This window comes from Aptenodytes forsteri, unplaced genomic scaffold, assembly GCF_000699145.1.
Source record: "Aptenodytes forsteri isolate BGI_AS27 unplaced genomic scaffold, ASM69914v1 Scaffold183, whole genome shotgun sequence".
NCBI classification, from domain to species: domain Eukaryota; kingdom Metazoa; phylum Chordata; class Aves; order Sphenisciformes; family Spheniscidae; genus Aptenodytes; species Aptenodytes forsteri.
The window spans coordinates 2271225-2287844 of record NW_008795918.1 but is presented as its reverse complement, the minus strand read 5'-3'; the positions used below and the strand labels follow the sequence as shown (position 1 = coordinate 2287844).

Sequence of the window (16620 nt, the reverse complement as noted above, 5' to 3'; positions counted from 1 at the left end):
TCTCACCCTCTGCAGCCTGTATCTTGCAGGCACTTCCTTCACTCTAGCCTTTTCAAAGCTTTGACTGCTTTCAAAAATGTGCACAGGGCAATTCCAAGTGCAAGGTGCATCTGCTCTGTCTCTGACAGTTGCACTTCTCCTGTGGATTTGCAGTATTAATCAGACTTTTCCTTGTTTTTTTCTCAAGATTGAATGGTTTTATACAATCAAAAAGTGCCAAAGTCTTACAGAAAGCAAAGCTGACTGTTTTAATAGCAACTTCAGCTTACAGTTTGGCTGCGTATCAACATGCTTTATGAAGATGCCCTCCATCTTAAAATAAAGATATCAGGTATGACCACGTAACTCTCAAGTGTTTGATGGGCCTCATACAGCTCTCTACCTTCCATTCAAACCCACTCACACTCTTGCACACAGTTTTTAAGACCCAGACAAGGATGCCTAGCTTTCCATTAGCAAGCTATTAGTTCACAGCAGCAGTCCAAACAAAGGGAACAAACTATTTCAGTAAACAACACATTCAAATCAAGGAGCCTGCAAATTTCCAACTTACGGGTCACAGGCCAGCAGAGCTGCAAAAGGGAGCCAAGGCCAAGGATCTTGGCCATGAAGAACTTGGGCACAAACTATGCAATTACACAAGCAAGAAACTGAACCTCCTGGCCCAGCAATACTGCTAACTGCCTTAGTCATGGCAAGCTTTCTCCACCCCCTTGATCCACTCTTCGATGTAGGAGCCAGTGGGCCCCCTGGTTGCCTTGGAGGGAGGGAAATGGTGGCCAGCTAAGCGTAGGGCCAGGAATATAAACATCCCTTGTGTGTTGTCCTCTCTGCCTGCATCGTACCCGTCTCAATGGGGCTCCTGGAACAGGGCAGAACAGCCCCGGCTCCACTCCTTGGGCCACACCACCTCCTTGACAAGTTTGAATAGCGACTCACTGCAGTCCACAAGAGAGGACCATACCTGGAGTTAAAAACTGCAGTGCTGCCAGCTTCTGCAAGAGAAAGGAAGGCTACATAGAGCCTAAGAGGGTGTCTTTCCAACATACATCATTCTTATCATTGCTGAGCAGGCTGTGGGCAACACCAGCTTAGACAAACATGGTAGTGTGCACCACCATTTTAAATGTTTTGAAGGTTGTGTAGGAATTTCCTACTCATTTGAAACTGTGTCATTAAAACCACCTTCAATAACTGTATTGTCTCTGTGGGTCTGAGAACTCTCTTCTACCTGTCCTGTTTGCTGAATAAATAGGCATTTAGATTCCACAGTAGGGTGAATTAAAATTGTGACATTGACTCTGTAAAGATAAAATAAAAATAAGGGGCAGAGGTTAGCCCAAGGCATTTACTAAAAATCAGTCATACACACTTTGAGGGTTCTTCACACCCAGTTTCAAATAAATCTGAAAATGTTCACTTTGGAACTTTCTGTTTGAAAGAAACCCTCTTCATGGCTAAAACAGCCTGGGCCAGCTCCTAGCCAAACACCCTGTGCAGCTCTCCCATGCGCACAGCAGGTACAAAGCTGCCTGATGTTCAGCCTCCATCTCAGAGCACTGTGCCCCAGGAAATGCACAGGATTTGTCACAGAGCCTGAAGCGCTTTGTTTTCATGTGTGCAAACAACATGGCCACAGGTATAAGCAAATATTGTTGTCTTAAGCTATGTATTTCCAACTTTAAGAGGAAGATTTGGATGTTTCACAAACCATACAGTTGCACCTCTCCTTCTTCTGACCCTCCTCACGTCCCCCTTCACACACACATGCATACATACATGTGTCAGCCATTTGTTCCGATGGATTTAGCCTAGTTTGGATCAAAGCTTCCTCTACTTCATTTAACAGATTTGCTCAGATGGAAGGTCTCAGGGGAGAAATAATGTTAGTAAGAGGGGGGTTTTCAGCATTGAGTATGTAGGTCATTGGACTTTAAAATAAATTAGAGAATAGTTTATCTATTAAACAAGCCTCACAGTACATATTTCATGAAGCTATACTTAATTATAGGCTAATGTGCACCACAGAGCTACCATGAAGTAAGACTAAGCAGTGGCCCATAATGCAGTGATTAATACAATTATTAGCTGGCTGGCATACAGCATCTATTATTTCATACCATCGTGAGAAACAACAGACCTCCAGTTTCTAAGGCTGGCACTTCCTGTGAAATGCAACAAACCCAAACATTTCCAGAGAGAAACGCACAAGTCTGCACCTCCCAAGGAGAGGATCCTTGGAGGCAGCAGGGGGAATGCAAGGTGGTGAGAGCAGACTTGAACTTCCACTTCAAGTGCCTTTTACAGAGTTTGCTTCTTCACCATGGGTGTGTGGGAACATCCCACATCTTCTACTGTGCAGCGCAAGGCTGGCTGCCTTCTTAATACCTCAAACAGTCTCTGATGCGAGGGGAGATTGATTTGAGTTGGAGTTAAAAGCTGAGGACAGGGAAGCATAAATATGTACCTACACTCTTTTGCTACGGTGATGGCTCCTAGGGACATGATGCACTATATGTAAGATCCACTGGTCTTCTATATTAAGGCCCTGTAAACTAATGAAACACAGCTGTGAGATGAGCAAATCTTTTATGGATGTTTAAGACTTGCCTGTTCTGGAATCAGTGTCATGGACTGTATAGTACATCATATTACTTATGATGGAGGGCTAAAAAGTAAGTAATTTCTTTCCTTTTATGTAAAATTATGTGTCTGGTATCTTGTAATGAAGTGATCAAAATCGGGAAGATTTTTTTTTTTAAAGAAAAGCTAGAGAAGTTAGTGCATCCGAAGATAAAAGTCAGCAGGAAGACAGGAGGACTGACAAAACCAGTGATACTAGTACACCCTGAATTACAGACCCCATTTTACATACTGAACTCAAATGTAAACTGGTCAAAGGACAGAGCATCACATCCCATTTCCAGGCACAGTCCTGCCCCGGAAAGGTGCTTGGCACCTTCTCAAAGGACATTACCTTGGCATGTCTGCTCAGGTCTGTGCTCCCAATGAGTGAGCCCAGTCTGAATGGTTACACACCTGGTGTCCTAAGTCATATAAGGCATTTGAAAATGCTGTCAGGTGTGACTGGCCCACAGTCACACTGCCAGGAGCCACTGAAGTTGGGAAGAAACCACATTTCACCCAAAGACCTGTTTAGTGTCCCAAAACCACTAGACCTATGCCAGAACACTGCAGGAGCTATAAAAAGAGAAAAAAAAAACCACCACCAATCAGGTGTCAGGTGTGACTGGCCCACAGTCACACTGCCACTGAAGTTGGGAAGAAACCACATTTCACCCAAAGACCTGTTTAGTGTCCCAAAACCACTAGACCTATGCCAGAACACTGCAGAGCTATAAAAAAGAGAAAAAAAAAACCACCACCACCACCCCAAACCATACTGCAGCTGATTTAGTCCAGATTTCAGACTATCTGTCAAGAGTGTGGTGCAATCTCTACTGTGGCTGCTAATAAACACCATAGGCGGATGCAATGCTGTGCCACTGCTAGGAAAAGGCCAGAGCAGTCTCTCTCACATGGTTGCCTTTTCCCTGCTGTCCTAGAAAGTCAACCTGCAATGTCTGGTCAGTGATGTGCAAGGCTTGGGGTTTCCTAGACACACAGAATCAAAACCTTGCCTCCTTTTAAATACTGTAGCAGAACTGTAGATTTAACTCACAAGTTGTATGACAGCTTTCTCACTGGGGGATGAGCTTTTGGTTTAATGGCAGGCTTGGGCATTACCAACCCGGCTCTCCCAGTCCGGCTAAAGCAGAGCTTCCTGTTCAGTGACAGTGGCAAAACCCTCACCAGCAACGTTACTGCTGACCTCTCGCTCAAGTTCAGAATATGTCATTCTGTCAATACCATCTACCTTGATTATACCAGGCTTTATATACAATGGGTTATGATCCCAGAGGGATGAAAAGCTTTTCCAAATTAAAAGCAGCATTTTAAAGAGGAAATACTCATGCATTCCTATGTAGTTTTCATTTGATATCCTCAAGGCTAACCCCAGAACTCAAAGTCACGTTGATTGGAAGTGAATGTTTTTTCTGAGTGCAGCCATCTTATGAATTTAATGGAAGAAGGGAAGTAATAAAAATGTGCTCCATACTTTAATTAGTTCCCTCATAACATGGCATTTCCAAAATGGCAGTGCCAAAGAAAATCATTAATCCAGGACAACAGTGAAAGGCACTGTATGGGGCAAGGGACAGACCTCCAGGAGACACACGCATGTGGCCCTTGTTTTCTCTAGCTGGTAAAGCTTACCTCAAAGACCAACTCTGATTGCACAAAAGAAATTTGTACCAGTATTAACTATGAAGCCACTTTCCATTTCTTTAGCCTTGTTACAGAGTATCACAATTGAGAGATCATACTTTGAATGCCTTGAATGGTACCTGGCAGCAGGATAAACGTAAATGGCTTGTCTTTCTGAACACGCATTGACCCTGGGTACTCCAGGTGCTAGGCTTAAGCTGACACTATCATGCGATCATTTCAACATCTGCGTTTCACTAGGCGAGTGAGAAAATCCGTGTCAGATGTGTGAAAGCAAACACAATCTGCTGCAAATGCCAGACATCTTTCCCAGCAGTCAGTCTTTAGGCCTATGCACACTTGTCTTATACATTTCTTGTGGCAGTAGCCTCTGGCACTAGTTGTGGCATCAGTTGTACCACACGAAAGAATTGAGGAAATGACAGAAGCCCAAAGACACCTCTGACTCTCACAGCCTCTTGTTACCTCTTCCTGGCCATCAGGCAGCGGCAGATGTGGAAGTTTATAGCCACAGAGAGGAACTGAGGGAAGAACGCACACGAGCAGAATTACTGCTAGAGAACAAAGCTCAGCTAATGGCACAGGGGTGACCAAATGCAAACGAACATCTGTTCCAGGAAGAAAGAGTCTTGTTCCATCGTGACAAAGAGACTGGGGGAAAAAACGGAGGGTGGTTTGACCTTTTTCTATGGCACACCTCCTGCCTTGATCTGCAACAACCATACAGCCCCACAAGAGCCACAACTTTGCCCCCTCGGCACTTCTTAGTTATAGAATAGAAATTGATACCTGTGTGCGGTTGAATGCTACTCTTGCAAAGACAGCTTGAGACACACTGGCTCTCTTCAGCTCATCTCTGACTTGCTGGTAAATATCTGGAGAGACTTCCACCGATGAATTTGATGGCTCTGGTTTGACAGCTCTAGGGATGGGTGGATGATTCAAGAACTGCTGGTTGATAGCTTGTGGGTGCTGGTGAGCCAATAGCCGGCTGACAGCAATCTGTTGGTTTATCAGATGGGCCATTGCTATCTGCTGCCTCACCAGTTGTGGACTTAGCTGAGGAGACAGGAGCCCAGGGTTTATCATTGTCTGCATCGTTGGCACTTGGTTTCGGATTGGAGTACTGTGGTGAATTTGGCCATGAGGAGACTGTTCGTTAGTTTTTCCCAAGGTTGCCAGCTGGTTGATATTTGGTAAGTGCATGGGACGTTGACCAAGAACACAATAGTCTGAAAGGTTTTCTCTTTCCACTCTTTCCACTGTTAAAAGAGAAAAATCAGTTTGCTGTCATTTCAGTTTGCACTTACAAGAGGACTGTTAGAGTACGGGTTACTGTAGGTGACTGTACTCAACAGCACCTGCTTTAGTTTGCAACTCTGCACTTGCATAAAAGCTTCACAGAAACATAAGCAAAAGCAGCACAAAGTAAAAGCAACAACAATAATTAACATTCTTTTGGACTTCTCAGGTGTCACCCACTGCTCAGGAAGCCTCCTTATCAAATTGCTAGCAGGTATCCTCTCCAGCCTCATTTCCTAAAGAAACGAGCTTGGACATTTCCACTCACACTGCCACTAACTTTTGAATCTGTCACCAAATTGAGTAACTTTTGAAAGGGGTGAATGTTTCAGAATCACTGGCATCTAGGTGAAGGAAAGAAACCCAAATTAGTATCCACTCACACAAACCCAATGGAAACCAGACCATTCCCTGTGCAGCTCATGGAACAGCTTCTCATTACAAACGCAGCAACTATATCTTTTCTGACATAAACTATACCTTGCGTTGTGTGTGGATAAATATATCTGTTAATGTCAATTCATCCAGGCGCACTACAGCAGAATCAAGCTGCTTGTGTGACAGCATGCTACAAAACCATGTGATTCACATGAGAAAATTTTAAAGCAATGGTTCCTATAACCAAAGCCTCACCACTGTAAGTCTGTCCAGAAACCTTAAAGCATCTCTGCATGAATGTCCACTTTAAAGAAAGTGGCCTCACTCTCTTAAGAAAAAAAACTTTGTTTAGCACAACAAAGACCCGTGATCTTTAAGTGACACCCTACTACAAAAAATTAAACACTACAAACCAAATGCATATACTGTAATTTTATATACAGATACTTATTGCCCCTTTTAAATATCTTACGTCAGCAATACTGCAGTATCTTTTCATGTAACTGCAAAACTAAATGCGTGTATTACAAAGCTAAATTTCCTCTAAAAGTAGTATTTGAAATAGGAAATGAAGTTTAAAAAGTACATAAATAGAACTATTACTTAGATAATTTTAAGTAATCAGAAGTCATTTTACAGTAGGTTGCAGATTCTATGAGCCTCACTACATGCAGTTGGATAGGCATTTATATATTGATCTGACAGAAAAGTGTTCAGGGACGCATATCATACAACTAGAAAACTACTACCTCACCCTTGTATTGCTCTCAGCAAGTAACAAGACAGGATTTATTTCATAAATGCCATAATACTGTTATAACTTGTGTAATGATTAACAACTGTACAAGGCTTTGAACTCTTTTTAAAACTTAATCTATATAAAGCTTTGAAGCTTTACACAGTTAATACTCAGGATGACAGTTTACTGATGACTTTCTCTGTTTCCTTCTAAATAGAAAGACAGCTCTTTTCACCTTCCAGAGTTAATCTCAGATGGAGAGGGTTGAATTCTCACTGCGGAGGGAGTCATGCCCTGAACACACACAAACACACACAGTTACTATCTTTAGAGCTGTCATTCCAGAACATCACAAGTATTGAATTTTACAACTAGGTGAATTAGTACCCAGGATTTTCTTGTAAGACATTTTAACTCACTCTTCCCATTCTTTTAAAGGAAAAACCCACAACATCTTTAACCTTCTATAAAATAATTGCTTTAAAAAAAGTTTTAAAATAAAAATTAAGCATTTCTAAGACAATTATTAATTCCATTTTTCCACAAAAGCCAATGTTTCAACCCAACTGATTTTCTAACTAAGTGCTTATTTGTGCAGTGTATTTCAACTACGAAATGCAATGCAATGTTTGTGCAATACACAAACACTATTGTCAGCAAATGACCATTTTGCTGCGTTACTCACAGCCTGCCAGAGACATAACGCGGTATTTCGGTTTGCTGAAAATATTGAAAATCCCTATTCAAATGCCACTCCTCATGATGTCAGTAGGCCTCCCTGAAAATCGGGTACAGAAGGCTCTATACCACTAGTCTCTGGCTTTAGGAACAGGCATGAAATCAATGTGAAGTATGAAATACGAGCAGTGTTAATACCAGGGACGCACCCGGTGTCGATATAGAGATGTCATGTGTGGGCAGGGGAGCGGGGAAGAGGGGCTGCTTTATCTCAGCCCCAGACCACGTTCTGTGACACGGACGATTCAGAGCCCGCATGGCCATACTAACTATTGCCTCCTCAGCCTCCCTGCAGTAAGCCTGCACCTGAGTAATGCCATTAAATACACACAATTGCCAGCAAAACCAAATGTAATTATTCCAAAGGTGCAGTAGCTACTTGGCAATCAGGAACTAATCTGATGTAGATACAATAAAGATGTTGCTCAGTGTACAAGAAATACTTGGAGCAACCTGCTAAAAGAAAATACAACAAGAACTGCTTTCGGTCTTCATTTACACCCCTGGAAATCTAGAGTCCTTCCACTAGGAGTTTCAGAAAAGCTGAAATAAGTTCTGAACTATTTTGTAGTTTAAGAGACACACAGAGAATAAGTCACTGAAACCAACAAATTACTACTTGTTAGAACACAAAAACAGTAACCAAGTGTTTTTGAAAACTTGGTGAGAAATAAATATAAATAACATTCACTTTCTGGGCTGAACCACATTTGCCAAGTTTCCACCCACTCCTGACTTTAGTGCCAAGTTATAAACCCCTATAAAAATAAAGTTTAAGATGAAAAGGCTGCCAGGCTGTTAATCTCTGCAGTGCTACTTGGAATTACAATTACACAGAGACATCACCTGACTTGCTTCCATAGATGTATTTTTCCCTTATTATCAGTTTCCTTTTTCGATCACATTAGACTATACAGCCATGCATATACTCCCAATAAACAAACCAGATTCTAGTCACTTCAACCACTTCAATAATAAAGGTTACCATTAACAGTTACGCTGGATGGAAAAAATGTGCATTACTCAACTCCTCAAGACTCTTTCCTTCTCTAACACATTGCCCACATCAGATTCCCTGTTGTTCTTTGGTAACTATGGATTGGTAGGGCTCTGCGGGGCTGGACAGGAGCGAGCCCCCTGAAATGGAGACTGGCACTGCCCTGGGAGACAGGCCAGCTTGCTGGCAATGCTCTAAGAAAAAAAGGGATACAGGAGCCACAAAGCTGCTGCGACACCAATGTTCTGCCTCAGATCTTCCTGAGACAGAGTTTTTCCATTTGCACCCTACATTTTCCGTGTTCCTACCCCACTGCAGTCTTTACCGTATCCTTCCCTTGTTTGCTATTGCTCCACTCGAACTGGGGATACATTTACAGCTCTTGTAGCCCTGTATGAACTGGCTGGTACTTGAATGTATTGGAATACAAAGCAGTGAAGACAGAGCAGCAGGACCTTAAACCAGGAAGGAAGGGGCTCCATGGACATGTGCCGTCTACGTTCAAGAACTGCTGACAGACTTCCTCTGCTAGCAATGCCAGTGCTAGTTAAACAAAAGCTGGTCCAGGATGCTGTTACCCACCTCCATCTGTGGTGTGACCACAGCAAAAGACATGGCAGCCTTTCCCTTCTCTCTCTGCATCGCACTGCCTGGTATATGATTCTGCAGCTCTTTGCTTGAAGAGCTCTTTTAAACCAAGTACAACGCTACTGCCATATTTGAGAGCCACCCACCCTTCTGAAGCCATACACTAGATAGGCAGATACAAGGTGTCTGGACAACAGGTACTGCACTAAGCTCAGCAAACAGCTCTCAGAGCACTCCAGGATAGCATCTGCCCTTCATTTTCCTATACCCCCCTACAACATGTCTCTACCTCTACAAGACAGTCAGAAACCAACATAATCCCCAGAATGGGAGCAGCAAATTGTCGTATTTCAATGTTCCTTTCTCTTCTTATAATGATTACCACGTGTGTCGATGCATTTCAACTGCATACTGAGTTACAAACTTCCTGGATACAGCACAAAAGCAAACCAGTGCACCCTTCCCCTCTGTGTGATGCTCTTAACCTCTACCCCAATCCTCCTTGCGCAGTCAAGCAGCTGACGCAGTCCACAGCACAATAGCTTGGGGTGGTCCACATGCAACTTTCCATTTAAAATAAAACCAGCTCAAAAGATTTAAATTAAGATTTATTTCTCCACCTTCTCTTCCCCTCACCCTTTATTTTCACTGAGTTGTTAATAGGAACATTCTGACAAACAGCCTGTGGGGCATTTAGGGCTTATAAGTGGCACTGAATTGACTGACAGCACTGGAAACCAAACTCCTATGCACAATAACGGATGCTGCAGGGAGAGCAAGAGCGTAACACGTCACCCAGCACTGCACTGCCGTGGGGACACAGAGGACCCGCCAGCACCCATGACCCAGCAAGTCCTGAACTTTTCAGTCCCACAGGCATATGGGCACTTTGCCCCAGAGTAGGAAGAGCCTGGTAAAGAAACGTTTTGTAATAAGTTACTAGCCGGCAGAATTGCCATGCTTCAATTGTGACAGGATGTCACCACCCAGGGCTGTTCTCCAGTGCTTCAGAGTTTGCTTCTTTGTTTTATTTATTATTTAAAACCTAGTCATCATAAAAGCCATTACCAGCAGCGGTCATGGCCAAGCAGGGAGAGCTCTGTGAACTCTAGTATGCCTTGCCCTCAGCCTGAGATAGAAAAGTTCCCACAATTTCTCCTGGCTTAGCACCATCCTACTCACTGGAGCAAGACCTGAACTTTGGAGCTCTGCTTGGGGGACAAAGCACTCTTCGGCACAGTACCACCCTCCGCCTCAGAGAGACAGGGCTGCTGCACTACACCGAGAGGGTGCCCTCTTGCTTATGCTACATAATTATGAACTACCACTTTGTAAATAACAGAACCACTCCAGGGCACAGGAGGTGCTTTTAAAGTGGTAATTCTGTATCTTTTCATCTATAATTAGGATAATTACTTATTTCTTTTAATCACAGACCACTTAACCACTTCAGTGCAAAGGGCTGGTCTGAGGAGTCTCATTTTCATTCAACATCTAATCTTCGTATTTACCCAAAGTCGTTCACTGACTTCATTCACTGTCTGTTCTCTGCCTGGGCCATTTGTTCCTGCAGTCAGGACTGGAGAAAAAGCAGGCTGACTGGAGAGGCAGACTTGATAAGAACTTGCAACTTTTAAAACCTTTCCTTCCTCCACTCCTGCAGGATAGCAAATAACCTCAAAATAGCTATAGAGGACATACAGAAATTGTTTGGCCACTGGCTGTGGGTAGCAAAGGCCTTTATCCAAGTCTAATGGAAAACAGACAGGAAAGGCCATTGTCTGTTCTTCCTTGTGTTGCAAATTGTTCAATTCCCACCAAAGCTCAAATCACTATCTTTGTATGTAGAAGAACCATCATTAAAAGTGGGCCTTTGATCAGAATCAGTTTCAGGTGAACCGAGCACAGTGTACTAACATTGCTGACTCTCTCTGTGCAGCTGACCTTCTCCTTCCCTTGTCCTAAAGACTAAATTCAAGTCATCCCTTGAGACACAGAGATGTTAACATGTTTTCTGTCAGTTCTGCTTAACCATAGTAAGTCATATTCTTCCCATGGGCTGTCCCTGGACTGCATTGCTTCCAAAGATGCTTGTCAGAAAAGAAGAATTCAACCCATGATCTTATTTTTAGATTATTTTTGGGTTACTGTACAGGTTCAAGAGGGCACATAGAAGTACGAATTCAGTTCTTCATAATCACATTAACATCATTTGTAGACAGGACACGTCACGCCAGATCCATCTGGCAGAGAAAAGCATTACGTTAAAGGTGCTTTAGTGACCACCTGGTCTAATGCATGAATATTGGTCAGGTGAAATGGAAAAGGAGAAGCAGGGCAAACATTACTCAGAACTGTCTCACAGAAACACAGAGAGTACTGGTTTAGATGGACTGATGGTCTCATCTGATATAAATATATCTCCCTTCCTGTCAAACTACTGTGACAGAAGTCTGTCCTGCTATTTAAGTACTAACCTTTCGTGGGCACCTCAAGAGGGAGGTGCAAACCTCCTAGAATAGCCAGTCAATTGTGCAATCCCTCCAGGAGATACATATGCATCTCTCCCTGACTCATAACATCAGAGATGGTGAAAGGAATGAGACAGAACACAAACATCATTAAGGCAGACATATAAACTCTTCAGATACTTCGAGTGAATAGAATTCAATTCTCCTCTCAGTGTTATGTACTCTATGAAATCCATGTGATCACAGACAGTCACATTGCAGCTTTCACACCAGGAAAGCTTATGCCTGTACCTAAGCTTCAGGCTTTCCTCCCATTCCAATCTAATCTCCACTAATGCTTACGTTCTAAAAATTCCTTTCCTTGAGTGAACATGTAGCTGTTTGGCAACACACAAAAATATTTTTTTAAATATGAAGGAAAATTCATTTTGAGATTCTGCAGATAAACAAAAAAAGTATTTGCTTTTTAGAAAATTAAGATGACCATTCTTTACTAAGAATTCAAAAGTAGCTCGACAGAAGTCCCAGCCTCAGCACACAACTGGTCCTCACTGAGAAAAGCACTGTACTTGGAACAGCAGACATTTTAAAAGCATAAAGTTGAGTGACATTATTTGAGTAGGTTTGGTCAGCATTTCTTAATTAAAAAAGGTATAATGTCCCTGCATGGCAGGGACAAGACACAGGACAAGTGGCTAGGCAGTTTCTCTACAGAAAGGTTTCCAACCTTGTACTATCATATGTTGATAGTACACATAATATCACAACTTGATATTGTACTATCATATGTTCCCTAAAGCAGCAATGGCTGCAGCTCCAGCTACATGCACGCGCAAGAGTTGGCGTTCAGCTAACCCGATGTATTTTTCTGCCACGACACATGTACTATTAAGAGTGAGAACCACTGCTCCGAAAGAGCCAGAAGACGTGAAAGACATTCTGCAAAGCTGAAATTCATATATGCATTTACTTTAGATAAAAGTTAAGCTTAAGTAAAAAAACCAAACCCAAAGGGTCTGTTATAATTCTCTTTAGAGAGAGGAATAGCCAAGAGGGCCACAACTCATAAAGCTCCTGGAACGCACTGCAGTGGGTAAATTGTTTCTTAACAATACACGCGCACAAATCCCCCAAACTGGCACTTAACATCAGGGACAACGCTAAATTACAAAATGCTAATGTGGGTGTGGAAAACAGCAGTCAAGGGGTCTGTAACTCTTGCTGAATCTTGACAACTTTAAACTTATATTTAAAGAGAGATGCCACTTCTTCCTCACGACCAATGCAAACCGATGAACTACTCTCCTCATAACACAGCACAGCAGTCCACAGACTAAGAGGATGTCTCTGAGTCAGAGATGATCTTCAGGTCATGTATGTCATCTAGATGCTGAAAAGCTTGCCTGCGAATGATGTTATTTTCTTTCCTTTTTCCTTAAGAAAGTGAGGGAAGTCCTATTTTTAGTTAAATAAATACACAGTCAGGAGTGTAAAAGTAAGCAAAGGAAAAATTATAGTAATGTCAGGAGCCACAGAGCTGACCTGAATGACCCTAACTGGTTTACTGCCAGAGCCGCGACTAATATCCAAACAAGACATGAAATGGTCTCTTCTTAAAAAACTTAACATTTCTGCCTCAATCCGTTAGTTAAAAAGGCAAAAGGTCAAGTTCTATATATGTATATATATACACACACACATACATACATACATATATATAAACCCCTCTATTTACACAGAGAGAGATATATACACACACATGTATCAATAAATAGGATATTTTAAAAAGTCAAAAACACTGCTTGGGAAAGATCTGGTGTGCCTTTTCATGAGGCTTCCACATCATCTGCTTCAGAGGAACAATTAAAAACTATTCCTCAAAGCACATAAGGACAATTTTCCCCAGACTCGCACTGGCATTATCACCATGCCGCAATCCTAGGCTCCTTCAGGCTGGAAATAACAAAGCTGGGAGCCCTTCTGAATCCTGTTTCTAACCTCTCTCAACCTACAACAGCCTCTAGAACCTGTTATAAGAAAAACAGATTGCTTTGTCTATCTGTTACGGGAAGTAAGCAAACATACTTTCAAGAATAAAACAGCACACAAACAACAAATCGGTAATATTGGAAAAATCAAAGAGCAGCCAAAGCAGATTCTCAATTTAAGGAAGCTATGAAAGCTTTTTCTTACATTCCTGATCTGTTGAAATAGAGAGAACTGAGCCCTCCTCCTTTAAACTGAAAAGCCTCATCATTTCACAAAAACTTTGAGACAGCCCCCCCCCCCCCCAAAACCCCCCCCCCCAAAAAAATTTTTTTTTCCCCAGCCACTGATGGCAGAAGCAAAGATGAAATGTTCTTAATACGCAGACAAAGAAAATATGTCTTTTTAAGTTCACAATGTATTTATTTCTCCCCTCTGCCTTCCTAACTTCCTCCCACCGAGCTAAGTTGTGTCAGGCAAAAGGAAAAAATTCACACCAGTTAAGAGTTTCAGTTGTGAAAGAATTCTGATACAGTGATAGTCCTTCTGATAAAAATAGAAAGCATGACACTTGGAAGTGAAATATCTATTGAGAAATAGACCTAAAAAATATTCTAAATGCTATGAACCCAAAACACTGGGCAATGAGTAGGTAACTGGTACAAGTTTGATCCCTTGACAATGATCTGAGTTGCATGGCAAAGTTCTGAAATACTTCTCTCCATACATACATATATACATATATAGTTACTTACAAAGTATTATTTTTATTTTTGTATTTATTTGTTAATCAACTTAAGAACCAATGCAAGCCTTTTAAACAATTATTCAAATCCTGAATTTCAACAACGTTGAATACCTTCTCCCAGCTTCAGCAAGTTCAGCATCTAGAGAAACCAGATGAGCAGTTCTCAGATTGAGGAGTAACCCCGTGGGACTGGGCAGGAGAAAGACAGTTTGAGGACCACTGGACTAAGCCAATGCTGTATAATTGTCACCAAATAATATGTAACCTTTATTAAAAAGGGGGAAGTCTGATTCTTCATTCAAGTAGGTTTAAACCCACTTAAACCCCGTCATGTATGCACAACTGTGTACTGAAACGCCTTGCATCTCTCAAAAAGAAGAAAAACAAAAAAGTAAATAAAAAGAGTTTAAAAAAGGCTTCACATAGTAATATTAAATTCATTCACGATGCATGTTCTGAACAAAATTACAATCCAAACTAGATAGCTTATTTACCACCCCAAATGATTACAGACGTCCATGAGGGGAAGAGAAAGTTCACAGAAGAACTGTAAGTTTTTTGTTTCCCAACTACTGTACATTTTCCATTAGAACTGTGTTAATATAAGCTCTCCTTCAAATATATACGTGTATCCCAAGGAGACTGGAAAAAGTGGACATCCTGTTATAAACTCACTCATGTCCTCACATGTATCCTAAGTGGTAAGCTCAGAGCCAGGAGGAGACAAAAAGCCTCCATCCTCACACCAGCCAATTCCCGAATCTATCTGTATACTAACTCTCGTGCCGCTGAGTAAACTGTGAAGGTCTTAAAACCTTAAGGGGCTGGGGCGGGGTGGGAGAAAAAATTCAAGCAGAATTTTATTCTAGCATCGTCTTGACACAAGACAAAATTACCATGCTGAGCTGAACTAACTGAAAACTTTCTTTAAATTACAAGCATAAATAGTTTAGCTGTCTTTTCGGTGAGTTCAACAGAATGCACGCTGCGAATGTTTACTTGAGATTTGATACAATTCCATTTGTGTACAGCTTTTACATCTGTTGCTAATGATACCAAATTATTGATTGTTCACTTTCTTATATTTATTTAAACATTAACTATATACTCGGCAACCTGATGCTTTGCGTTTTTTTTTTTCCCAGAGAACTTTTTATTTTTGCCTGGCTTCAGTTGTAATTACTTTGATCTTCCAGAGTGTATAATTATTTTACTGTTTATTTATTTCTATGAGAAAGGAAAAAAGTTTGACCTAGGAGATCTATATGTGGCAATTTGTAACAGAATCACATAGCTTATGTTTAGGAAATCATGGTTTTGATTAAGAAGCAACCATTTAGTTCCCACTGTTTTATTAAAACAGAAATTAGCAGATAATAGGAAACACATTTAACACTGTAGGCTGCATTTAGTTTGCAACGTCAATAAAGTTATTTTGAAGCCCCTTCCTATTTTGCGTTTACCACAGCTCATGTGAATTGTTTTTTGCTTTTACTTTCTAATAACCAGCTCTAGAGTTACACATGGATATGGGTGCTGGTCCAAAGGCTCTAAATTATAGTTTTACCCAATCTATCCAGATTACAACCTGAAAAATTAATTGCTGCACCAACCATCCACCTTCATGGAAAACCTACGTCCTTTTTTTAAATTATTTTTAAAGGAGTATGCGATGACCGAAGCATATAACTCAAGTCACTGATTTTGCATACTGACTGAGCTGTTCTGTAGGAATATCTGGCTACAGAAAAGAAACAAAACGTCATGAAAACAGAGATGATGAGAAATTGAAACCACCCAAAGAAGTGCAGAAGTCTTCCTGTTTCCAGGGGGTTTAGATTACCGCCCTGAAGTTGCATGGCTGTTTATTCTCCATGCACCACTGTACCTGCCATAGACTGTTTTCTCTCCCACTCACATGCTTGATGAATCAACACTACTTGAACTGCTTTATAGCAGCTTGTGTTTACTTCACACATACCTTAACCTTCCTTTTTCTCCTGCTACTAACACGCACATACACTTCCAAACAGCAATGACTGGCTGTGTCTCTTTGAATAGCAGATACAGAGTTATCTGGCAAACTCTTCAGGTTTGGATCCTTGACCTCTTGATTGAGGTCTCATTCTGCTTTTACTGCACTTAACAATTTAACTGTGCACTTACTAAGTAAAAAAAGTAAGAACTTAAAGAATTCAGTGCTCTAAGAATGGAAGAAAGTGGAAGACAGCAGTGTGCTAGAAACACTCAGAAACTGTAGTGGCATCTCTACAGTTAAGAACACTACAGTTAAGGGCTTCCAGTGCCTCTGCAACTGGCACCCTTGCCCAGTTTGGGAAAAAGAAGGGGGGGGGAGCCTGTCTCTGTTCTCCTAGCACAGCAA

General features: G+C 41.6%; 1 protein-coding gene across 1 annotated transcript in view; it reads right to left on the bottom strand.

Moving 5' to 3' along the window:
- SATB2 (SATB homeobox 2) overlaps positions 1–16620 on the bottom strand; it is a 114624-nt gene that overhangs the window by 49093 nt on the left and 48911 nt on the right. Inside the window, exon 5 of the mRNA XM_009284677.2 lies at positions 5080–5552. Coding sequence (XP_009282952.1) covers positions 5080–5552 — 473 coding nt within the window. The remainder of the gene's footprint in view (positions 1–5079; positions 5553–16620) is intronic.